At 41.4% G+C, this 20,417-nt stretch overlaps 1 protein-coding gene across 2 annotated transcripts in view; it reads right to left on the reverse strand.

The window, feature by feature from the left end:
• The window catches only part of RB195_019646 (uncharacterized protein), a gene marked incomplete at both ends in the record, with an annotated part of 30,385 nt that extends 17,762 nt beyond the window's left edge, over positions 1 to 12,623 (reverse strand). The window contains 19 exons of one of the 2 annotated variants that reach the window (XM_064187586.1): positions 78 to 212; positions 271 to 393; positions 500 to 672; positions 806 to 883; positions 1,554 to 1,790; positions 3,160 to 3,225; positions 3,844 to 4,024; positions 4,082 to 4,147; positions 4,203 to 4,345; positions 4,400 to 4,564; positions 5,470 to 5,578; positions 6,558 to 6,652; positions 6,717 to 6,833; positions 7,557 to 7,655; positions 10,913 to 10,999; positions 11,078 to 11,211; positions 11,271 to 11,353; positions 11,571 to 11,638; positions 12,470 to 12,623. In XM_064187586.1, the coding sequence (XP_064043467.1) occupies positions 78 to 212; positions 271 to 393; positions 500 to 672; positions 806 to 883; positions 1,554 to 1,790; positions 3,160 to 3,225; positions 3,844 to 4,024; positions 4,082 to 4,147; positions 4,203 to 4,345; positions 4,400 to 4,564; positions 5,470 to 5,578; positions 6,558 to 6,652; positions 6,717 to 6,833; positions 7,557 to 7,655; positions 10,913 to 10,999; positions 11,078 to 11,211; positions 11,271 to 11,353; positions 11,571 to 11,638; positions 12,470 to 12,623 (2,313 nt within the window). The remainder of the gene's footprint in view (positions 1 to 77; positions 213 to 270; positions 394 to 499; positions 673 to 805; positions 884 to 1,553; positions 1,791 to 3,159; positions 3,226 to 3,843; positions 4,025 to 4,081; positions 4,148 to 4,202; positions 4,346 to 4,399; positions 4,565 to 5,469; positions 5,579 to 6,557; positions 6,653 to 6,716; positions 6,834 to 7,556; positions 7,656 to 10,912; positions 11,000 to 11,077; positions 11,212 to 11,270; positions 11,354 to 11,570; positions 11,639 to 12,469) is intronic. The other variant, XM_064187587.1, reaches the window with a different exon arrangement.
• Between the last annotated feature and the right edge of the window lie 7,794 nt (positions 12,624 to 20,417).

The raw sequence follows: 20,417 nt of genomic DNA on the forward strand, positions 1-20,417 counted from the left end.
CTGCAAAAAAAACAAAACATCCATATACTCCTTCTCCACAATCTCCAGCTGGAGAAAACAAAGAAAGAGAAACTCACTTCATCAAGTTTACCACCCGCAACGGGGAACATCATCTTCCAGCACTCGTCAGTGAAAGACTTGTCGTGCTTGTCGTTTGTGTTGCGTTTTCGTAAAAATTGTGCTCGAAGTACACCGTTCGAGTGGGTCCCGATCTACGAATGACATATTAATAGAAACCATCCAGAGAAAAAACAAAAGGAGAGGTCGTACCACATTTGGAGTAAATAGATTTTGTTCTGAATCTTCTGAAGGGGCGCCGTAGCCTTCGCTGTACATGTCGTGTAAAGTGAGGTTTCCGCCGAAGGACTTTATTATCATCATGTCGGCGTTTACCTGAACGTTTATCAAACGATGTTTCTCTCTGGATATCTCTGGATATGTCTCTCATATTTGCAAATAGGATATAAAATGCTCAAAGTTACAAGCTCGCACCACTAACCATGGATCCATCTTTGCTCAGGCCGAGTCCTGTCCACGAATTCGCCATCAGTTTAGTTTCCAATGAAAACTCAATCTCATCCGTCTCCTCGATATAATTCCATGACAACTTGTAGTCGCAATCGGAACAGCCAGTTGGATAACGGAAATCACCGTAGCAGACGTCACCACCGACTGAAATTTGATTCAATTTGATTTCACTCAAGATTTCAACTCGCAAGATTTGAAAGAAAATTTCCATGTTTTTCAATCACAAATTCCTATGGGTTTAAGAAAAAATCCGAACGGAAAGTCTTCTTGGACGAACCTTTAAGTTTGCTTGATTTATGGACCTTGGGTGCTGAAGTTGGTATCGTAGCGGTAGTCTTGGTTTGCAGTCCTAGAGCTAAAAAATATGGATCAAAAGTGAATAGTGGGAGAATTCGACCTAAAGCATATAGGAGCCGCCAATTTTAGTTGGGCGATTGAGCTTGGGATTGAGGCTCGCTACAGTCCACTATAGTCCCACCTCGGTGGGACTATAGTGGACTGTAGCGAATGGGTGCAATGGTACCCACTGGATCCTAACCGATGCGCTCCACCGCTTTGAGCGCAACCGCTTACGCAACTCTACCGAGCTTCGCGTCGCTTTGACTCAAATATAGCACATGGAGGGGACCGCGATTTTAACTCCATTTAGGTGCTGATGTACAGCTCTTCTTACTCTGGATAGCTGGTAATTTGTGGAAGCGTGCCCAGAAGACCAGACTAAGGAGAGTGGAAGAGGCATGGGCCTGCGGCCACGTCTGTGCCAGTGCAGAAATCAAGGCAATGTTCCTACGGTAGCGTTTCGGACGTGATTTCGTCTGCGATGCTCAGAAAGCTTTCAGCTATCGACCATCTTTCTAAGAACATTCGTGAATACCGTCCCTTGAGCACTGAGAAAATCCAGAACTATCCCGGTAAAGATCATAAACATTCGGAAAACGGGGCTAGGATGTAAGACGATGAAAAATACATTGAATATTAAAGAGAACGGACAAAAATAAAAATTGCTCAATGATCCGTATACTAACCATCAACGGGGCAGTCTCCCCAATAGACGCACACTCCTTGAGGATTCCGCGCATATCCTTGCATACATGCACAAGCCGGTGTCCCACATTGATCGCAATCACTTCGAGAGAAAATTGATACACAGTCCGGCTCACAAACTCGGCCACACTCGACGATTGTCTCGTTCACGGCGCATTTCAGGCTTTCAGGACGTGGTGTTGTCGTCGACGATGTCTGCGTTTGCATTGGGACATCCACTGAAACACCAACATATGTATTTATCATTGTATTTTATTCATTGTATTTTATTTATTTATTTATTATTTTTATTTAATTTGTTGTATATTATTTATTTAAAAGAATAAAGGATAAAATGTCTGGAGTTAATCAGTACGCTTAGATTGCATCACCGCGTTCACTTAAAAGTCGCCTGAGGTTTACGTATGCGTGTCTATAGTCTATGCTCACTTGTGGGGGCAATTGATGTATCAAGACAGTTTTTATTCTCCCAGACAAATAAGTTTGGCATCGATTTATCGATCCGAGAGAGAAAAGCTATGATTGTTCTAGGGCGGTGTCGAACCATCGACGTGTGGTCGCAGCAGAATCCCTTACCAAGTGCTCAACATCCACCTTCATCATTAAATGGTAGTCTACAGAAATATTCATATCCATGCCAAGCAAACTGCGGATTCAGAAAGTCACATTCATAACTACTCTGTGCTTTATTCCATCTGTGCAGAAATGAGAATGAAGCTGGGCTATTAAAGCAGGAAAGGATATAGGAGTTAGTTCCTGAGGGGTACTTTCGACTTCAATTTAATATCGTGGAGGTGTATTCACGCGGATATGCACGCACGGTTCATCAGTGACTAGCGGAGGCAGTCTACATGTCAAATCAGTGTTTCTGTCCTCCTAGACAAGTCCAGCACCAAATCACCGATCGGAGGGATGAAAGGAGCGCGAACTCTGGATGAACGAGCGCTCATCTTTTTGAAACTAGGTTTGAGAAAGCATTACCACGAGAGAAAATTATGGTCATAAGAATGATTTTAGGATTCACCTTGAATCCAAATTCATCTATAGGAATCTTATGTGTAGTAATCAAAACATATCAATAAAAATCCTTACCGTTATGATGTTTACGCTTTCATGGTGCGCAGAATAAAATGAAAAATAAATGAAAAGAATAATCAAGTGTGCGCCAATGATAATGCATTGAAAACTTTCATCACTTTATACTACGCACCTCAATGTTGGATAAAAGCGGAATTTCCAATCCTATAAGGTTTACTGACAGTTTAATTCTTTAAAGTTCAACCATAAGTTGCTAAAAAAAATCGAAAAATAGATTCTTTTTACCGGGACCGCGAACAATCGGAAAACCTGACAACAGTACCAACTCACTTTACCCTACTACCACTTGATGCACACGCACCACACACATCAGAGTGAACTACTTCGAACCTGGCTGTACTGCGGGATGTTTTTTTTCCCAAGACTTTATAAATCATTAGAACAATCCATATTTGGCTGGAAATATTCCTTTTCCTTCTAATAGTTATTGATTGCATAAACTGCTTGATTAAATTCCTAAAAATACAAAGAGGCTGTATCAGAACATACCTGAAACGGGCGAAACACGAACTATCTCAGTGGTTTCCTTAGTGTCGTGGAAGTGACTTTCAATATCTGGAATAAAGCGAGATGATCTGCACGACATGTCACGCACCGTTTTGGATTCCAGATAGTTTTTTTTAAAATATCGTTTAGCTCAATACTTATTGTTTGGATAATGTTCAGAAAAATTAGAGATAAATAGAAATTAGAGATAAATAAAATTCGAAGAACATTGTAGTGTTCTCTTCGATAGTATGCAGGGTTTAAGATGTCGTTTGCGAGCATTACGCCGGAAACGCGAAACACTGCCTACAAATCCAGAAATCAACCGGATTAGGACCAGAAAAGTAAGCCGATCTCCCGACAAAGCAAACTATTCACGTCTGTGCTAGCGAATATTGAAATGAAAATGTATTTTTTCTCTTGTAGGGGTGCTGTAGGGATGTGAAAAGTTGTTGCGAACAGGTAAACTGGCTGGTCTAGGTGTTCCTGAACCGTTTTGAATTTGAGGAGATGTTTTGCGATTCCGCTCTGATTTTCGCAAGCTACGTCCCGAAACTATCTACTGCAGGATAGATTGCAACATCGAAAATCTTCTCGGATAAGCTACGAGCCAATCTTTTATTGATATTCTAAGGAAAACTTGTTTTTAATGGTTTCTAGTAAGGAAAAAGGGAGACATCGACATACCAGGACAATCTCCCCAATATATACAATCTCCGTTGTGTCGCACATAATTATCAGCGCAAGTGCATGCGGATTTCTCGCAAGTGGCAGGACATGGCGCCGTGTCGTACATGTTCGAGCAGCTTGGCTCGCAAGCAGTCCCACACTTCGCCCAAGTTGAATTCGTTGGGCAAGAAGGCTCTGACTGAAACCAACGATTGCGTGATCGCAACCAGAAATCTTCAGAGATTCTATCACTGACCTCTTTGTCGCAGAAATCGAATGGAACACATGCGTCCTCGTCGTTCGTCATACGAACAAAACCTTCCTGAAAAGAAGTGGGTGAAATACATTGAAGATGTGCGCAAAACATTTATGCATACCTTGCATACGCATCGTGCAGCACCACATGATCGTGGGCAATTTGGAATAGTTTCCGGGAATTTCGTCCAGTCACACGATGGCTCGCAATCGCGCGACGTCTCCGGGCACGTTGACCATTGTTCGTTCGGACCACAATCCTCGCCTTAAATACACGCTCAGACGTCTTGGGAAGTTCAGACTCATTAGCAACGCTTACTGCTGGCAGAACTAGTGGGTCGAGTGGTAGTGGAGGTGGAAGTACTGGCAGTGCTCTCGTTCAGGATAACAGTTCCAGAAGTTGTGGAAGTGGACGTTGTACCAACTGTTGTTGGTTTTGTTACTTCTATTCGTTGCAGTGAATGTTCTGTCGTTGACACATTTTCTGAATGACAATCTTTAAGAACACATATTTGGCTTAATTATGTAACTATAGATTTGATCATGCTTAGATTTGTATCAATTAATTTAAATTTATTTCTTCCATGTTGCTATACATTGTATTATTTTATATTTTTTAAAACTTTATTATTATTTTTTCATACATTATTTTATATTATTTCGCATCTCTAGCTTGATTCAGCGCATCCAGCTTTATTTTATCTCAAAGGAATTGATTAGCGTCAGCACTATGTCCTTATCCTCTATTATAGTGAATTTATTACATTTAATTTTGTACGAATAAACATGACCACATAGAAGTAACGCAAAACCTTTAAAAAGTAAAAAAAAGAAACGTGGATATCATTAGTGATGGTGAAGTGAGTTTGGGGCAGAATTTTAGCCTCATTTAACCATTTATAGTCAATTTCGAATCCGTTAACTGAAACGAGGTGGACACGACGCAATATCGATTGGGCATGAGGAGAGAAGAGGGGGCGAATGTCTGACATGGAAACAGCGCACGTTGTGGCAGCACTCATCGTCCGAATAAGTTAGCGCACATCGTTGCGTCGAATGTTCCTTATAATCGTGTGCTACTATTTTTATTTGTTGTTTATTCCATTATTATGCTGCCAAATAAAAACTATGTCTCTTAAGATCATTTTATAGTGAATAACCGCTTTTTTTCCTACGAATTACTTCATGTTTTTCTTTACAAAAAAAAAAAAACCATTTCAACTAGTTGTAAAAGAAAGCGGTTCGTTTACGATGAGAGCACTTTTTACTCGCATTTGATGTCGGTGCCACTCTAATGTCCCGAAAGCTGGTATTTTTTCGAAAAATCGTAATAAAATGCTTCCCCACCACAGGGGAATGGCCACGAAACCACCTCACTAACGACACTACCTGAAATTTCATACTGCGGAGAAATATGTGGGCATTCAGCGTTTTGTGGTTTCCAACCGATAGCCACCCACGATTGGCCTGGATACCGTAGAACAACTTCGATTTCATCCTGAAAAGAAAAAATGTGTCAGCTAAAATCCGGTTGTTGCAGCGAAATTCTATTCCAAAATGTGTGGATACAATCTATGAAAGGTCAAAAAAAAATTTTGATGAGACTTTACTTGATGTTATTTGACATCACATTCATTTCTCGCAAATGGACGATAGGTGAATCATTCAAATTCGCGAACACGTTGCACTTTTGCAGAAGAAGGGAAACAACGGTAGAAGAAGGAACGCATTCGCTTTGTTAGCTCTATCAGGCGATCGCACATGTGTTTCTGACAAATAATTCACTCCACGTTCAGTTTTTCATTTTTTTTTTTGCAAATCCTAGCAGATCGAAATGATCTCAGTGCTTCTTTAACTTGAACCTTTAGGCAGCTAAACAACTTCGAAAAAGTTTTCTTTCAATAGAATAGAAGTCGCCGAAACGTGATTTCAAGGTCGAACGATGCGAAACGATGTTTTGCTCACGGTTGCTGAAATTCTACTGTCAACGGCTCGTATCGATATGTTTTTTTGGAGTTTAAGAGTTCGGTTAATGCTTCAAAAGTGTTCGATGCTCAACCAAGAAATGCAACAAATTTTTTTCGACGCCTATTATGCTCATCTAGCGTTTGTTATGGATAAAAATACAACGTTCTTTCCAAAATTTTCACGATTCGCAATTTCCTTCACATCAGTGGTCCCTATGTTTAGCCGAACAACAGCAGAAAATCTGATTTTTGACTGAGAAAAAAATCTAACAAAGGGTTTTCTTATGATAGCTAGATAGTGACTGAGAAGAATACTGAAGATTAGGAACTAAAAAAAGTATGGTGATCAGAAGATGGTAGAAAATTGAGGACCACTCTATGATATGGTGGAGAATATCTATAGGAGCAGCAACCCCATCCCGCCCTTCCACAAAAAAAGAGGGAGAGAAGATGCAATTTGACACTCAGATTGTTGAAGACAACAACTCGAACGTATTCTAATAAGCCTACGTTAATTATCCTCCAGAAGATTTGATTGTCTTCCACCTCTTTCACGTTGTAGATGGACTCGTCAAATTCCGATGGCGATTTGATGACCGCGCTCTCTGCAAAAGAAAAAGGCATTTATTTACACGCGTAACAACCATTACAGAAACAATTCCACGGCACCTTTATGACAGCGGTCTCCGAAGAATCCACCAGCGCAGAAGCATTGCTTGTCTGCGGTGTCCGAGGTGACCTCGCATTCTCCGTTCACCCCACAGTCCTTGTCGTTTGAACACGACGCTGCAACACAACAATTAATTAACTACTCGGTCAAACATCTGAAGCAACGATCCAGAGATCTTAAATAGTAGTTCGAGTTGAGTTCTATCTCATCAGGAGCAAATGAGAATTGCCTTTTGATGGAGAATTCAAATATTTACTCGCTTTCATTACGTTTACTCTTAGACTTTTTCCTGGTCGCAAGCTGAGATTGAAAGTGCAGTATTCGCCACCTAAATTCAGCAGATCACGAAATCGACTGAGTTGGAGTCAATCCACGAAGAGATTAGCGGAGAGAAGGGGAAGTTCATGAATTTGAGCGCAATCACGCTCCACTTTCCCAAGAAATCCAGGAGAGACGTCTTGGCTTTGTTAGTGGCTTTGTTTGACTTCGTTCTTTCAACGATGCACGTTTCTGCAGGTTTGAAGCTGGCCATACCACCGTGTTTGACGTCCACAATTCTGCTAATATAAATCAAATACGCACCAGAAGCCGCCACAATCGCGGACGCGCTGCAGATTCCCATCGTTACCCGTAATAAGTTGCATCGTTGACGTTACGGGATCACATTGGGCAGTTTAGTACCCCTTTTTCTCGGTTATTAAGAAGAATCGTGCGACATCATGACCATAGTCATAAACTATACCTAATCCCTTTCTATTCGTGGAGGGATCCGAGCAACTTCAGTTCTTTGCTACGCTTCATCTAACGCGGTCAGATCGTATACCGGTAACTTCACTCACCACTGTACTGACAGTAGTCGCCGTAATAACGAGGCTGGCAATTGCATCTCCCATCTTCTCTTACACCATGTGATAAGCAGGTGTCTCCATCAGGGATTTCTGAAAATTTTCGCTAAATACGGTGTATTCACGGAGAAACAACTTGACAGAGGTCATCTGATCTTTTTTAATACTAAAACAATGATATTTCGCTAATTTGAAGGTTTCTTTCTTCTGAAACGATGAATTAGAACACGATTCATTCTTGGGATTCTCTTTACAAAGATGGTCAACCCAAAGTCACCGTCTCATTTCAATCTCTAGCACTTTTTGCTGTTCACGGGAATGATCTAATGCGTGTGACCCAATTCCTATCCACGTTTCTGTAATTGATCGAATATCGAGAACTGTGGAAGGGTCAATCGGTGATTTACGAAACATTGAAATGAAATAGAAACACGAAGCATGAAATGGAGACAAGGAAATACATATCTCTTGGGACCCTTTCAGTTTAGTGGAATTTCCGGGCCCTAAGCTGAGCGATATCTAATCTCACTTAACCATCCTAAAACGATCCATCAATTCACCACTGCGTAATAATATAACCGTCTAAAATTTCTTCTCTTAATTTCTTAATTCTTAATAAGAACTAAGGACGAAAATTTAGGATGGGCATTGTGATACCAAAAATTGTAGACCAACGATCACTTTCCGCCTCAAGACTCGACATAAGTCCGCACGAAATATTGGAAAGGCGGGGCTCAGGTAGAACAATGATCTCGTTGTTCAGATATCCTTTTTTAGTCACTTACTAATGTTTGTGAATCCATGCTTGTAATTTGTACTTCATGCTGTTGGTATTCTACAGCACCCTGCTCTACTTTGTTGTATTCAATCTTGGATCTTGAATCTTGGATTTCGAATAGTGGTCATTTTATGATTAACTCTGCTAATTCCTTCAATAAATACGACAAAACTTCCTAAAAATCCGCGAACAAAGAAATGTAGAGCGAGGAAAGGCAGAGTTCTGAACTGACCGTCTGGAACTTCTACAAGTCCATTCCACACGTTCTCATAATTTTTTTTTCCACAGAGTACAACAACAATTTCAAAATACGAGGAGGTTACGGTAGCAGGTGGGCAACACAATTATTGTGTACTGGTACAAACAGCCGCCTAGGAATAAGTGCAAGTTCAGTGTTTTGTACTACGCAACGATAGTGAATGCTGTGAACGTACAGCTATGTAGCGTGGGCGTAGCATGTAATTACGCACGTTCATTCGTAGATGAAAAGTTGTTATTTACAGTTTTTTTTCTCAGAAATTCTCATGCGCACTTCCGCTCAATGCTACAGTACAACGGCACTGTCTACGAAAAAAAAGTTGGGATTGTTTATTCCCCCATATTCTGTCACCGAAAAATCATTTACAACAGGAAAAAAACGAAGCATTTGAAACTGCTGTGCTGAGGTGCAAAGGGCCTTCCTGGCTACGGTTCCTACAGTCCATCCCTCGAGCTTCCATTCTAAGCCGTTGACAACTGTTCAAAAGTTGGAAGAAATAGCGAAATAGAGCAAAGTTGTAAGGTTGACATTGAAAAAAACCAGGCACCTTCAAAGCTAGATACTTACAATTTGAATTATTGTCAAAAACAAATCGTTCGCTTAGGAAACTGTCGAGCAGATTTTCTACAGCCACGAATCTGTGAATTTTAATTAACCTCCAATCGAGCACTTTTGTAAATTTCTGAAGAGAATGGGAATTTCGAACTCATATGTGATGTGCTCTAGATAAATGCTCTAAATAACTTCCTGATTACAAATGTAATAAACATTTCGTCTAATTTTGAGAAATTAGCGCAAATTCTATGAGCACCTCTTCTTTCCAATTAGATGTATCCGCGGGATATGCCAATGGCAGGATTGGGGAGGTGTGAAAGTAATTAACAAAGGTTGCGGAAACTTTGCTTGTTTTCAGGTCACGCATTTGTCAAAAGTAAATTCTCGAAGTATATTTGAAATCAGCAGCTCATTTACTTTCTAATGGTACCTTCAAATCTTAATTTTGGCTGCTTCCAAGGATTCCGACGGTTTGCGACGGATTCTGGGACGCAAGTTAGTAGCGGTGTTGTAGTGATTGCTGTCAATTACACAAGTGCTTTGAACACGTATGGACACAAATGTTGTCTTTTCAATTTAACTCTTCAATTAAATTTCTGTGATGGTTCCACTCTTCCATGATTTCAGCAATTTCCACTCATTATTCTCAATACTTTCCAGCAAATAGCACTAATTTCTATGAAGCTTCTTCCCGGTAAATGTTCCTAGCATTCATTCCCCACTAGATGGAACTATACATACAATTGAAGTAAATGCCAAAAAATCAACGAAGTTAAAGTATGAACTCGATCAGTTTAATTCAGAGAGTATCTCTGAATCCCCTCCACTGGTTTTTCAGAGTTCTTAGGAAATTCGTTGTTGATATGGTACGTGCTGCCCTACGGCTGCACTTTTGAAGACATACTGAAGGTCACTCCAACCTCCAACGTAGTTCACAGTCGATCAGCCGATCGATCAGGAATTTGTACGGCAGAAAGATTATTCCACAGTTTATTAGCAAGACAGGACAAAAAGCTGGCCATAGCAGTCTAAAGTAGACGATTCCAATTTGGATGAATCACGTCTACTGACCGGATCATTCGGACGAACTCATCGGGTTACTGCATGGGTTCTTTTTGACTCGTTCACATCGCAACTAGACGTTCAACTTGTTGACTTTGACGAATTCTCATCAAATCAAATGAAGTGAAATCCGGTTCTTTCCTAGTCCACGTCAATTCTTGCACATGGCGGCAGTCTTTCCGATTTTTGAAATTTTAGTCAAGATTGAAAGATTTCTCTGCGTCTTAGTGGTCAACTGGAGCCCGAGGATCAAATCGGACCTGAATCAAATCATTTCGAGGACCTGAATTTATCTGATTCATGTGTTTATTTAGAGCATTTATATATAGAATTAGAGTATTTAGAGCATCTACCGAAACCAACAACCAGCGCTCATCCATTACCTCCTTCTATTTTCGCAGGAAATTTGAAACGAGTCAAAGAAGAGAAAGGTGTGAAAAAGCAGAATGTGCTAAAATTCCAATTCGGAAACGTGTTCGAGATACAAAAGAAACGCTTCGAGAATTTTGTTGAAGAAATTTTCATGAGTTTCCCAAATTCACAAGGTATACTGTCGTCCCATAGAGTAGTTCGGGAAGGTTTTAGTTGAAATCAATCTTTATGGAAGTTCTTCCTGATGTTCGCCATATGCAAAGCTATTGTCGGTGCGATAATCGCATGACTAAGACATTCCTGGAACAGGTGTCACCGTCTTACGAGTACTATGTCTCCCTTCACAGCCACAAAAAACATCGCAATCGACAAGTTTTAGTGTGATAAGATAATTGTCGTTCCACGTGTCCCCTGCATAACTAGATATAAACTGGATTTCCCAAAGTCTAACATCTTACGGTAAAACATTGACTTTAAAGAAAAACAAACCTTTAAGGATGTTCACGTCGGCACAACTGTAGAAAAAATAGTCGTCACCGTATTCGGTTGCTTGATGTGTGATTCTTATCGCACAGTTCGCACATTCAAACTGTGGTGGCAGCGCGATTTGTTTCCCGTTTTTCCTGGATAGATGAGTTTTTTTTTCGGGTAGCTACAATTTTACTACCTATAAAACGCTTACGTAATGTTGTACGGATCCAAAAAGTTGGTGAAGATCGCGATGGGTTCATCGAGTGAGTTGAGCACCTCCAACCGGATTCCACCCTAAAAATTTTCCTTTCCTCTCTGTTTATTAAAGCAACCAGTGCACACAATGTGTCGCAAGCAGGCTACCATATAACCTTGGCCCCCTGAGATCTATTGCGCGATAGGGCGAATGCGGCTAAACGTAATTGGAGGGATTACGAACAGATAACGAAAGACCGGCGCTGGATGAGGTGCGACTAAACAGCCGACTTCCCACTGATATCCAACCACTTACCATATGTGGAATAGCAGTAATCCATTGTAGATCAACGGTAGAGCCGGCTTTCAGGAATGTCCGCACACCTGAAACGATTATTCGATGACACGGGAATTATACGTTCGCACAGCGTGTTCCCCAAGTTTATCCCCTCGATAACCTTGAATAGGCGATTCTTGGGCTTTCCGGTCAAATAGAAGGACGCCTCCGCTGCGAAAACGTTGCGGCATGTTTTTTCTTCGATTGTACGCCATGTTGAATTCGAATGAACAGAGAGCAATCGTTACGAGAACAAACGATTCGACGCCTTCTTTTTACTATGCATCTAAAGAGGGTTGGTTGCCCAAAACGGGGTCAACGCTAATAAAAACAAACGCAAGGTTATGGCATAGAGGAATGAGATCGAAGATGAGATGTTTAGCCGCCTAACCCGGTACTAATTTCGAGAACATCGGCCATAAACATTCGCAAGTGAAAACACGAAGAACATCCTCAACGATACTGGTTTCTGAGTTCATTTAAAGATTCTGGATTTTTGCTGTGAGGGGTCCGCTTTACAGCCCTCTCCTTCTTACACAACCGTTATAAAAATGGGGGAGTTAATTGAGTGACGGGGAACTCGTCCATCACTTAAAACAAGCTCTTCGCTTTGCAGGAAGTAACGGCGATTTCGAAAAGTCCAGAGGAAAGGAGAAAAACCATGTTGAAGAACCAACTGAGGATAAGAGAAGGAGAATAGAACATGTCATTAGTGGAGTGGTAAGAGATGGATTAAGATCTAAGGAAAACTTCTCAGAAACCGAGATATCCCTCCACTTTTTCCCCAAACTCCTTGTTCAGAGGGTAGAGAATCATGAACATAAGAATCAATAATAGTTCTCTTAAGATAAATAAAATCCAAATAATAAACATCAAACCTTCGCTGATGGGTGGTTTCGGAACACCACAAGGTGGCTGACTGTTCGCTGAACTGTAATAGTCGAGATCGGGTTGTCGAGCCGGAGGAAATGTGAGTCGTACGTGGGCCCATGAGGTTCCGGCCACCGCCAGAAGCAGCGCCCACCAGGGCATCTGAAAAATAATTTTGGTGCTGTGACCCCCAGTCAAAACTTCGAATAAATGCTCAGAAATGTGGTTGAGCTGACCGCCAGACAAGAAATGTGGAGGATATTACATAGCATCACACAGTACCTCATAATTTGCCAACCAAAAACACTCACTGCTGGTTAAAAGGGACTGGAAGTCACTAAAACGTATGGCAAAGAAATGTTTTGGCTCTCGTATGTGTAGTTCACTTCATTCCACTTCACGGAACTTTATGAGAAAGAATTTCGTAGCTACAATTATATTAACACACAGGAAGAAAGCAAATTGCTGCATTACCACCGCGCAATTACTCGGGTTATTTCGTCTGCAGCAGGCGATCTGTTCACACCACGAAAAAGTTCAACAATAGATCTCAAATGAAAGTGAAGGCCAAGTATGAGGTCATTCGAAACCACTGTAAACATGACGGGATAATTGTGGTTGTATACATTTATGCAACAATCTTCGGTGAAATCGGAACAGGAATCATTACGACGTCAGTTGCAGAAAGCATCGTCAATGTAAGAAAAAAACGAAAACAATCAGGAAACAGAACGAGATGGCTTGTGTATGGGGTGCGGTGTATAGCTTAGCAAGCGATCACAACAAGTATTTGAACAAGTATTTACGATTGGCAGCGAAGCAATGCGAAGACAACGACGAGCCCGTTCCGAATGCGTCACGCTGAACGCTGAGGATAGCGTTGTAACCTCAAATCGTCCAGGACGGTCAAATGCAAAGTCGGCCCGCCTCATCAACGCGCACCCTTGTAAGACAGCAAAGATCCCCCGCAGAAAATCGTTTCGACGTTCTTTTGAAGGTGACCGCGCAAATTAACAGGCTAGGCTAAACCTTATTCGGAATACCTTGAATCCAATTGCCAAGATTAGGACTGCAGTGAAGGAGGTGGAATGAGTCACGACCAAGGAGGGTGGCGGTGACAGACAGTTGCGCAAGACCTCTGAAGGTCGCGAGCCCTCTGCTGATGAAACACAGATAAAAAATTACTGCACAGGTCGCAGCGAGATCGACGCAGAAGACTCAGACGGATCAGTGAGAGTGAAGAGTAGGTTCAACCACTAGAGGAACGGGATCTAATCCAGGTTCAGGCAATTGATGAAAGTCGCGCAGTCGAACGATGCGAGGGGCAGCGACTCCATTCGGCAGCTCGTTCGTACGGACAGAAACACCTCTCAAGTCTGAGGCTTGGCTTTGTGGACCTGCTATATGAATTCGCCAGTCAAGTGTTCGCAGACAATTCGAGTAAACGGCCAAACCAAGACAAGGAGTATTGCTGTGCGCCAACTCATGGGAAGAGGATCTTCTGCTTAGCGGCATGAGGTGCAAGGCAGCAAAGTGGTAGTCTACAATTTGGTGTGAACAGAAACTGGCTAGCTAACAGTGCTGATGATCGCTATCGAAAGAGGGTAGCAAATGAATGGTCACGGTGCGCAGTTTGGAAATTAGGTCAAAGGACGAGGATACCAGTGATAGCCGGAAGGTCATTCCACAACTGATTTGGATAGCTCTTCAACGACAAAGAAGAAATTACAAAGAGAGTAAGGCAACGTGGGAGGTAGGGGAGCGTTGAAAGAACAACATAAAGAAGTGGCAAAAAACCGTATCACACACTGCGTAGGCATACACTCATTTCAGTCCGTTCTCAAGCACTTTCTCCGTCGTATATAGCTGGAAGATGTTAATAGAACGGTAATGAATGAGGATGGACGACGGCCCAACAGGCTTTCTTATCCACTTCTTAAACTTGATGTTCGATTAGTCATGCACAAAAACACAGATTTGATTAGATCGCAAACTCGTCAGCAGCACTTTTCAAGTACACGACTAAATGTGCACGGCGAGAGAGTCAAATATTAGAGCGGAATTGAGGTAAAAATGGGGCACGTCCTTAACTGGGCAGTGACTTTAGTAAGGCGTCGGTCGGAAAGGAGGGGCCGTGACCCAGAAACGTCCCGGGACTGTTTCAAACGATGTCCGCTAAGGAAACCGAAGAACGAATAGCATAGACATTATGCGTTCGACGTGCTTCCTTGCCAAAGCCACTCTTCGGATGCGAAACCAGAAACATTTCTAACTTGGCGATGGGTAAGCACAGCTTTTTTATGTAGAAGGGTGCAGAAAAAGCTTCGAGTGGTTTTTGTAGTTAAGCGAACAATTCAGGTGGAAAAGGAATTCTTTCCGCTCCAGAAACGAAAGAAGTGGCCAGCATAAAATTGGACTTATCACATGGTCGCTTGTCAGGAATTTCGTCAACCACGGTAACGAATGGTCGCAGACTTGTAGAGACGTCCATAGGTACCTGAAGGGCTCGTGACTGTGGCACGTGAAATCGTGCTCTGCTAAGAAAATAACAACCGTTTCAATTTTTCGTCGGAACACTCGCTCTCGAATTCGATTTTTCAAAGCGGTAAGACATCCCAGCAAAGGTCGAAAGACTTACGGCTCTGCTTAGGAGCCGAGCATTCACGGATACCGTTTCTAAAGCATTTTTCTAAGCACCACCACCTAATAGAACCGTTGATAGAGGTTCCAGTACATTGCAATGTGCAGAAGGAACGAATGCTGCACCTCACTGCCCTTTATTCATTCCTTACACCCCTACTTGACCTCTGCGCGCAAAAGTTTCTTACTAAGCGCCAACGAAAAAGAAAAAAAGAGAGAAGAGCTTTGTTTACAAGAGAAATATGTAATTCTACAAAAAGTTTGTCAGCATACAGTGGGTGACATATACGAAACATCGCATGCGCCTTTCATCTCCTGTTTTGACTTATTTGACTTGATCGGAGAGCCGATGTTATTGCCCGATGCGATTGTACGCATCTTTGTCGTGTGCCGTGTCGCCCGGATTTAATCCGTTCGGTGCTGTTCCATATCGGCGAGAACTCGGCGCAGAACTTCCGTTTTCAGCGAAATGTTCTTCGTCAGCTTCAATCCGCAAGAGGATCAACATTTTTGCATTCCAACGATTCCACGCTTTATCTAGATCCATTCTGCAGAAAAAATATGTAAGAAGTTATGTTTACGGAGCGCTAGGCTCGGTAGAGTTCTGCAAAAGAAGTGGCGCCTCAGCCGGCGGCAAGTGGCGCCTGTTGGAAAAAGAATTAATGCGTAGGTAAGTGTTACCTCTTTCAACCATGACGGACTGCAGCAGCAGCAGCCCAGTGCTGCCATCGGTTCTGCATAGTTCACAATTATAACGGTTTTAATATTTCACTGTACGACTTTCAATAAGCCTGGTATGATGGAGATTCAGCATTCGTGTTCTTGCATTGAGCTGGACACGAGGTTGCTGTAATCGTTCATCCTTGGCTCACGTTACGGCGAGTTCGCCTTCGTCAGAGGCTTAGGATTGGGTCTCTTCAATGCCGCCGACAACCTCTAGTGAAGGTTTTTATACATTAATAACACATATTAATAATCCTATTAAATTAACCGATTAGGTAACAAATTGTAGGGCTCGTGGATGTTTCAAACTACATTCTTGTTCAGTGCACACCTGGGTCAGTGCAACGACGAGCAACGATTCACCAGGAGCACTAGGTGCAGCCTAAAAGGTCTTTTCTTGACCCATGCTAGTGTGGACGTGAAGCTCCACCAATCGCGTTACCAGTTACTCCAGTCCCTTGAAGTAGTAGCAAACTCATGGAATTAGAGATGTTCAAAATTGGATAAACAAAGTTATTTGGTATTTTCTCTGAGGAACCGCGGACTGTCGTCACAGCATGTTTGGAATTTTCGATCAACCTTAATCTCACCTAAGTTATCTAAAAAAACATCGTAGCAAAACGAGGACAATAACTCTGAGTGCAAACAACAGGGCAAGAGACAAGATTGAGGAATCAATCGACCGTTATCGACGGCATTCTCAGAAATGGTATCACATTTGGAAGATCTCACAAGTCTAATCTAATTTGTAATCTAATCGAAGAAAACAACTGTAGACGTTCCCTCACACGTTTCTTATTGGTCATTTGAAAGAATCAGGATAATTTTCTAATTGCTTGTTAGTGCAGGAGAAGATTTTACGAAGAAATCATGTTTCTTAATGCGACTGTAGAAGAGATCTCTTTCTAGATTCATTCAAGGATCACAATGCCCATTCGTAGTATTTGTAGGCCCGGTACGGTAAAATTGTAAGAATTGTTCAGCTTGAGCTCTGTACGGGTACAAAATCTTGGGCTCATATTTAACATCCTGAACCATGACAACAGCTGTGTTCTTTCTTTTGATGTAGCGTAATAGTCTTCTACTTCATATAAACGTTTTTTCATATTTTTCCAACATTTTTCTACACTCAAAAAGTTATTTTCTTTTTCTGCGTAGATCGCTTTTCTTAATTGTGAAGTTTCGCTTTTTTTGGTTTGTAAGTTTTAAAGTTTTTTCGGCATTTCTATTTAAATTCAGATGCAGTCTTTGTCTTATATCGATTTATTCAAATATTACTTGTTAATATTCGAATTGTTATTAATTATTATTATTACTATTTATTGGAGATTTCACATTTTCAATTTTTGTGGCGTATTTTCCTAAGTCTTATGTTCTACAACAAGTTTATTAGGGTCTAAATGTGTTAATTAGTCACATGCGGACGTAATAACACAAGGCGCACCCTCTCACAGAGTCTACTGCCACAGGAAGAAGTATTTCATCCACTACCAGGACATTCGTCGACGACTCGAAAACTGAATCCCTAAAATAATGTTTAGATTTTTTTATTAGAAATATCATCCTTACTAGTAGAATTAATGGATTTTAATGAATTAATTTGATAAAATGGATTCGATGAATTTAATTAATGAATCATTGATGTAGAATTGAATTATTATTATTGGTAGAATTATCCATGCGATAAATTATTCATGTCTTTGACGCAGACCTCACAAGAATGCTTCAACTGGGGTCAACCCCAAACTGAGATTGTTTGTCGATAACTTACAGCTACCGTGGTTTTTCTCCTTCTATACGGATGTAGAATGAGCTTGTAGTTGAAGCTGTCTATATGGACGTAGAATGAGCTTGTAGTTGAAGCTGTATGTCGAAGCGGGATCCTTGCCCCGGATCGCTGTCCTACGTACTCTGAGGCAATTTTCTAGAACTGCCAAAAAGCGAAAAGTTGACCTTGTGGCGCCCACTGAAAGGCAGCGTTCGCAGAAAATTTCGATCTTGGGTTCACTCCAGTAGTAAAAAAAAAGTCTCGACGGCTACTTTGCAAGGTATCGCAGTGAAACATTGCCTATGGGTTCAGAAAGGTAGATGATCAGGTAGATCAGTTTATCCAACGAAGCAACTCTTTACGTTTGGAGTGAAGTCGAATAAAGCTGTTACGAGCGCATAGAGTTGTCTTCTGAAGAAAATTAATCAGTCGAGATGTTCCTGATCTGTCCGATTTCTTGATCTGTGAAGAAAATCTAAAATTTTGTTGCGAACTGATATCGTAACTTACATTCCAAACGATATTTATAGAAGGAGAGAACTCGACGTTAAAAATTCCCGAATGCAACCCTCAATGATCTACGACCGTGAGCAAATCACATTAATTTCTTCTGGTTAGTTCCAGGAACCCCACCGTTCTTAATTATCCCGGTTCAGAATGTTTGTGTTCCTTTTTCAGTCTATGGACGGCGGCGAGGCCTCAGTCACATGACGCGCCATTTCTCCTTTGCATGGCGAAAATCCATCGGTGAGACAATAACGATCCGACTACTCCACGACGTCGCGTGAAAGTACAAGGACAGCGGCACAGCGAGCTTTCAACTTCGGGAACTCTCAAATTCTTTAGGATTAAACTTTGAAGAAAGGCAATTACGAAGGAATGGGAAGCAAATTGCAGAGCAATCTCACCACAAAAGACACTTTTAGCGTTTCAACAGATGTAAATGATTCCGGCTTTCGTCCATATTCAATAACTCCTCGTTGCCTATCAACAAATTTGTCCTCTGACTCGAAAATTGCATTTATTTTGTATGAAAGAACAATTCTTCGATTTTTAACACAAAGTTCAGTTGTTTTCGATTAAAATTATCTAAAGTTTCATATCATCCCATCCCAGCACCTTAATCCGCCAAATAGTACGACACCTCAGCTCAGATCTCAACTCCACCTGTCCTAAATTATGAAAATGACATTCATTTATGGTTTTGAGAGAAATAATTGCATCGGTAATGATTTCCGTGGATTTAAATAAAATAAAGTGTTAATATCTGAATAGCAATAAACTTCAGTAAGTGAGGTAAGCATTTAAAATACATTGATTACGTTATTAGATGCTGATAAATTTCATTAAAAGTGTCACTCACTTCTGGTTTGTCATGAATTTAACTGAGATATAAGTGCTATCTGTACTCCAAAACATAAGGCCAAGGATGCAGTAGCGGTACAAGCTTGAGGTCCGTATAAAACCAGAACACTTCAGTTCCAGAGGACAAAATAACGGTGGCGCAATAGCAGAGCCTTCTACGTGTTCATAATCTCGGCAAACAACTCTTATTGTTATTGAAACCTTCTTGACAGACGATTACCTATGAGAGTTAGCCGTAAGAACACTACAGTTCGGTCCGAACACTTGTAGCGGTAACCTGAATCAGCGCAAATCTCTCGAACGTCGCGTACAGGTCAGTGGATGCGCATGAGTAGCAGCAATAACCCGATTCTTCGGAGAAAAGCAGCAGAGTGAAGTTAATGGAGTGAGGGGAACGACATCGCAAAAAAGCGATGTCCGTCTGGAACGTATCGTCTTTTTGCATGCGTTTGGAATACAGGGCAAGGTGACATTCTCGAACAGGAGAAATGCCCAAGAATCGTTCGGGAATTGCACACGAAAACCACGAGTAAAGGAATTGGTTCACATGGTTTGGACATTACATGGAAGTGCTGCCGATTTCCGAGCATTCGGTTGTGGATGAAACAAGGCTTCCAGGGTTAGCATAGAGGATTTAGATGGTTGCTTACCCTGAAGCTTAACACTAAAAACTTTAACTGCTTTGTAGCACGCGTATTCCATCCGACATTCCATATAGATCTGCGAAAAATGGCAGAACTGTCGTCGCTCGAAAAAAGCTTTCGCTTATCGTTTTATGTTCAGCTCTCTCCAACAGTGTGTGGTGTTTTTGACGTAGCTTTAAAACATTAAAATAAAAATAGGAAACTCCGTCCGACAAATATAGGAAGCAAATGGATCAGAAATATCCAAGACATTAATTTGCTTAACAACAACTCTTTATCTCTGTAAGATTGACGAAAGAAACCAGGTTAATAATTGGATTTCGATGACTGTGTGAGTTTAAAGAGAGTTCGAAGAGCTGCTTTATTGAATAATTTTAGCCCTAATCCATTTTCAATCAGTCAGTCCTATGAGTGTAAAGAGTTGCTTTGTCGGATAAATCGGCCACTCCGCTGCTCTTGATCTGATCATGTGTTCTATTCTGGTGAAGGGTGTTACACGTTTCCACCCTTTTAAGCGGGTGGAACTCAACATCGAAAGTTAGCTAGCGGTGCCTTTAAATCCTGCACTCAAATCCGCGTTGACGAATGGAAGACAACGAGTCAATTTTCCCTTCAGCTAATTCCGTCGTCACGACTTTAGTGCAGAGCAAATTAATTGCTATTGCGAAAAGCATCCTGAGTGGTTCCAGGTTAGCGTATCCGGTTCGACGACAGCAAAGTTGAGACTGAAAAACATGTGGGACTAATTTTTTCACGATAACCTTACTTTTACAACCGTTACTACTTTAACTGGCCGACTAGCTGTAGGCTATGGTA

This window comes from Necator americanus, chromosome II (assembly GCF_031761385.1).
Source record: "Necator americanus strain Aroian chromosome II, whole genome shotgun sequence".
Taxonomy (NCBI): Eukaryota; Metazoa; Nematoda; class Chromadorea; order Rhabditida; family Ancylostomatidae; genus Necator; species Necator americanus.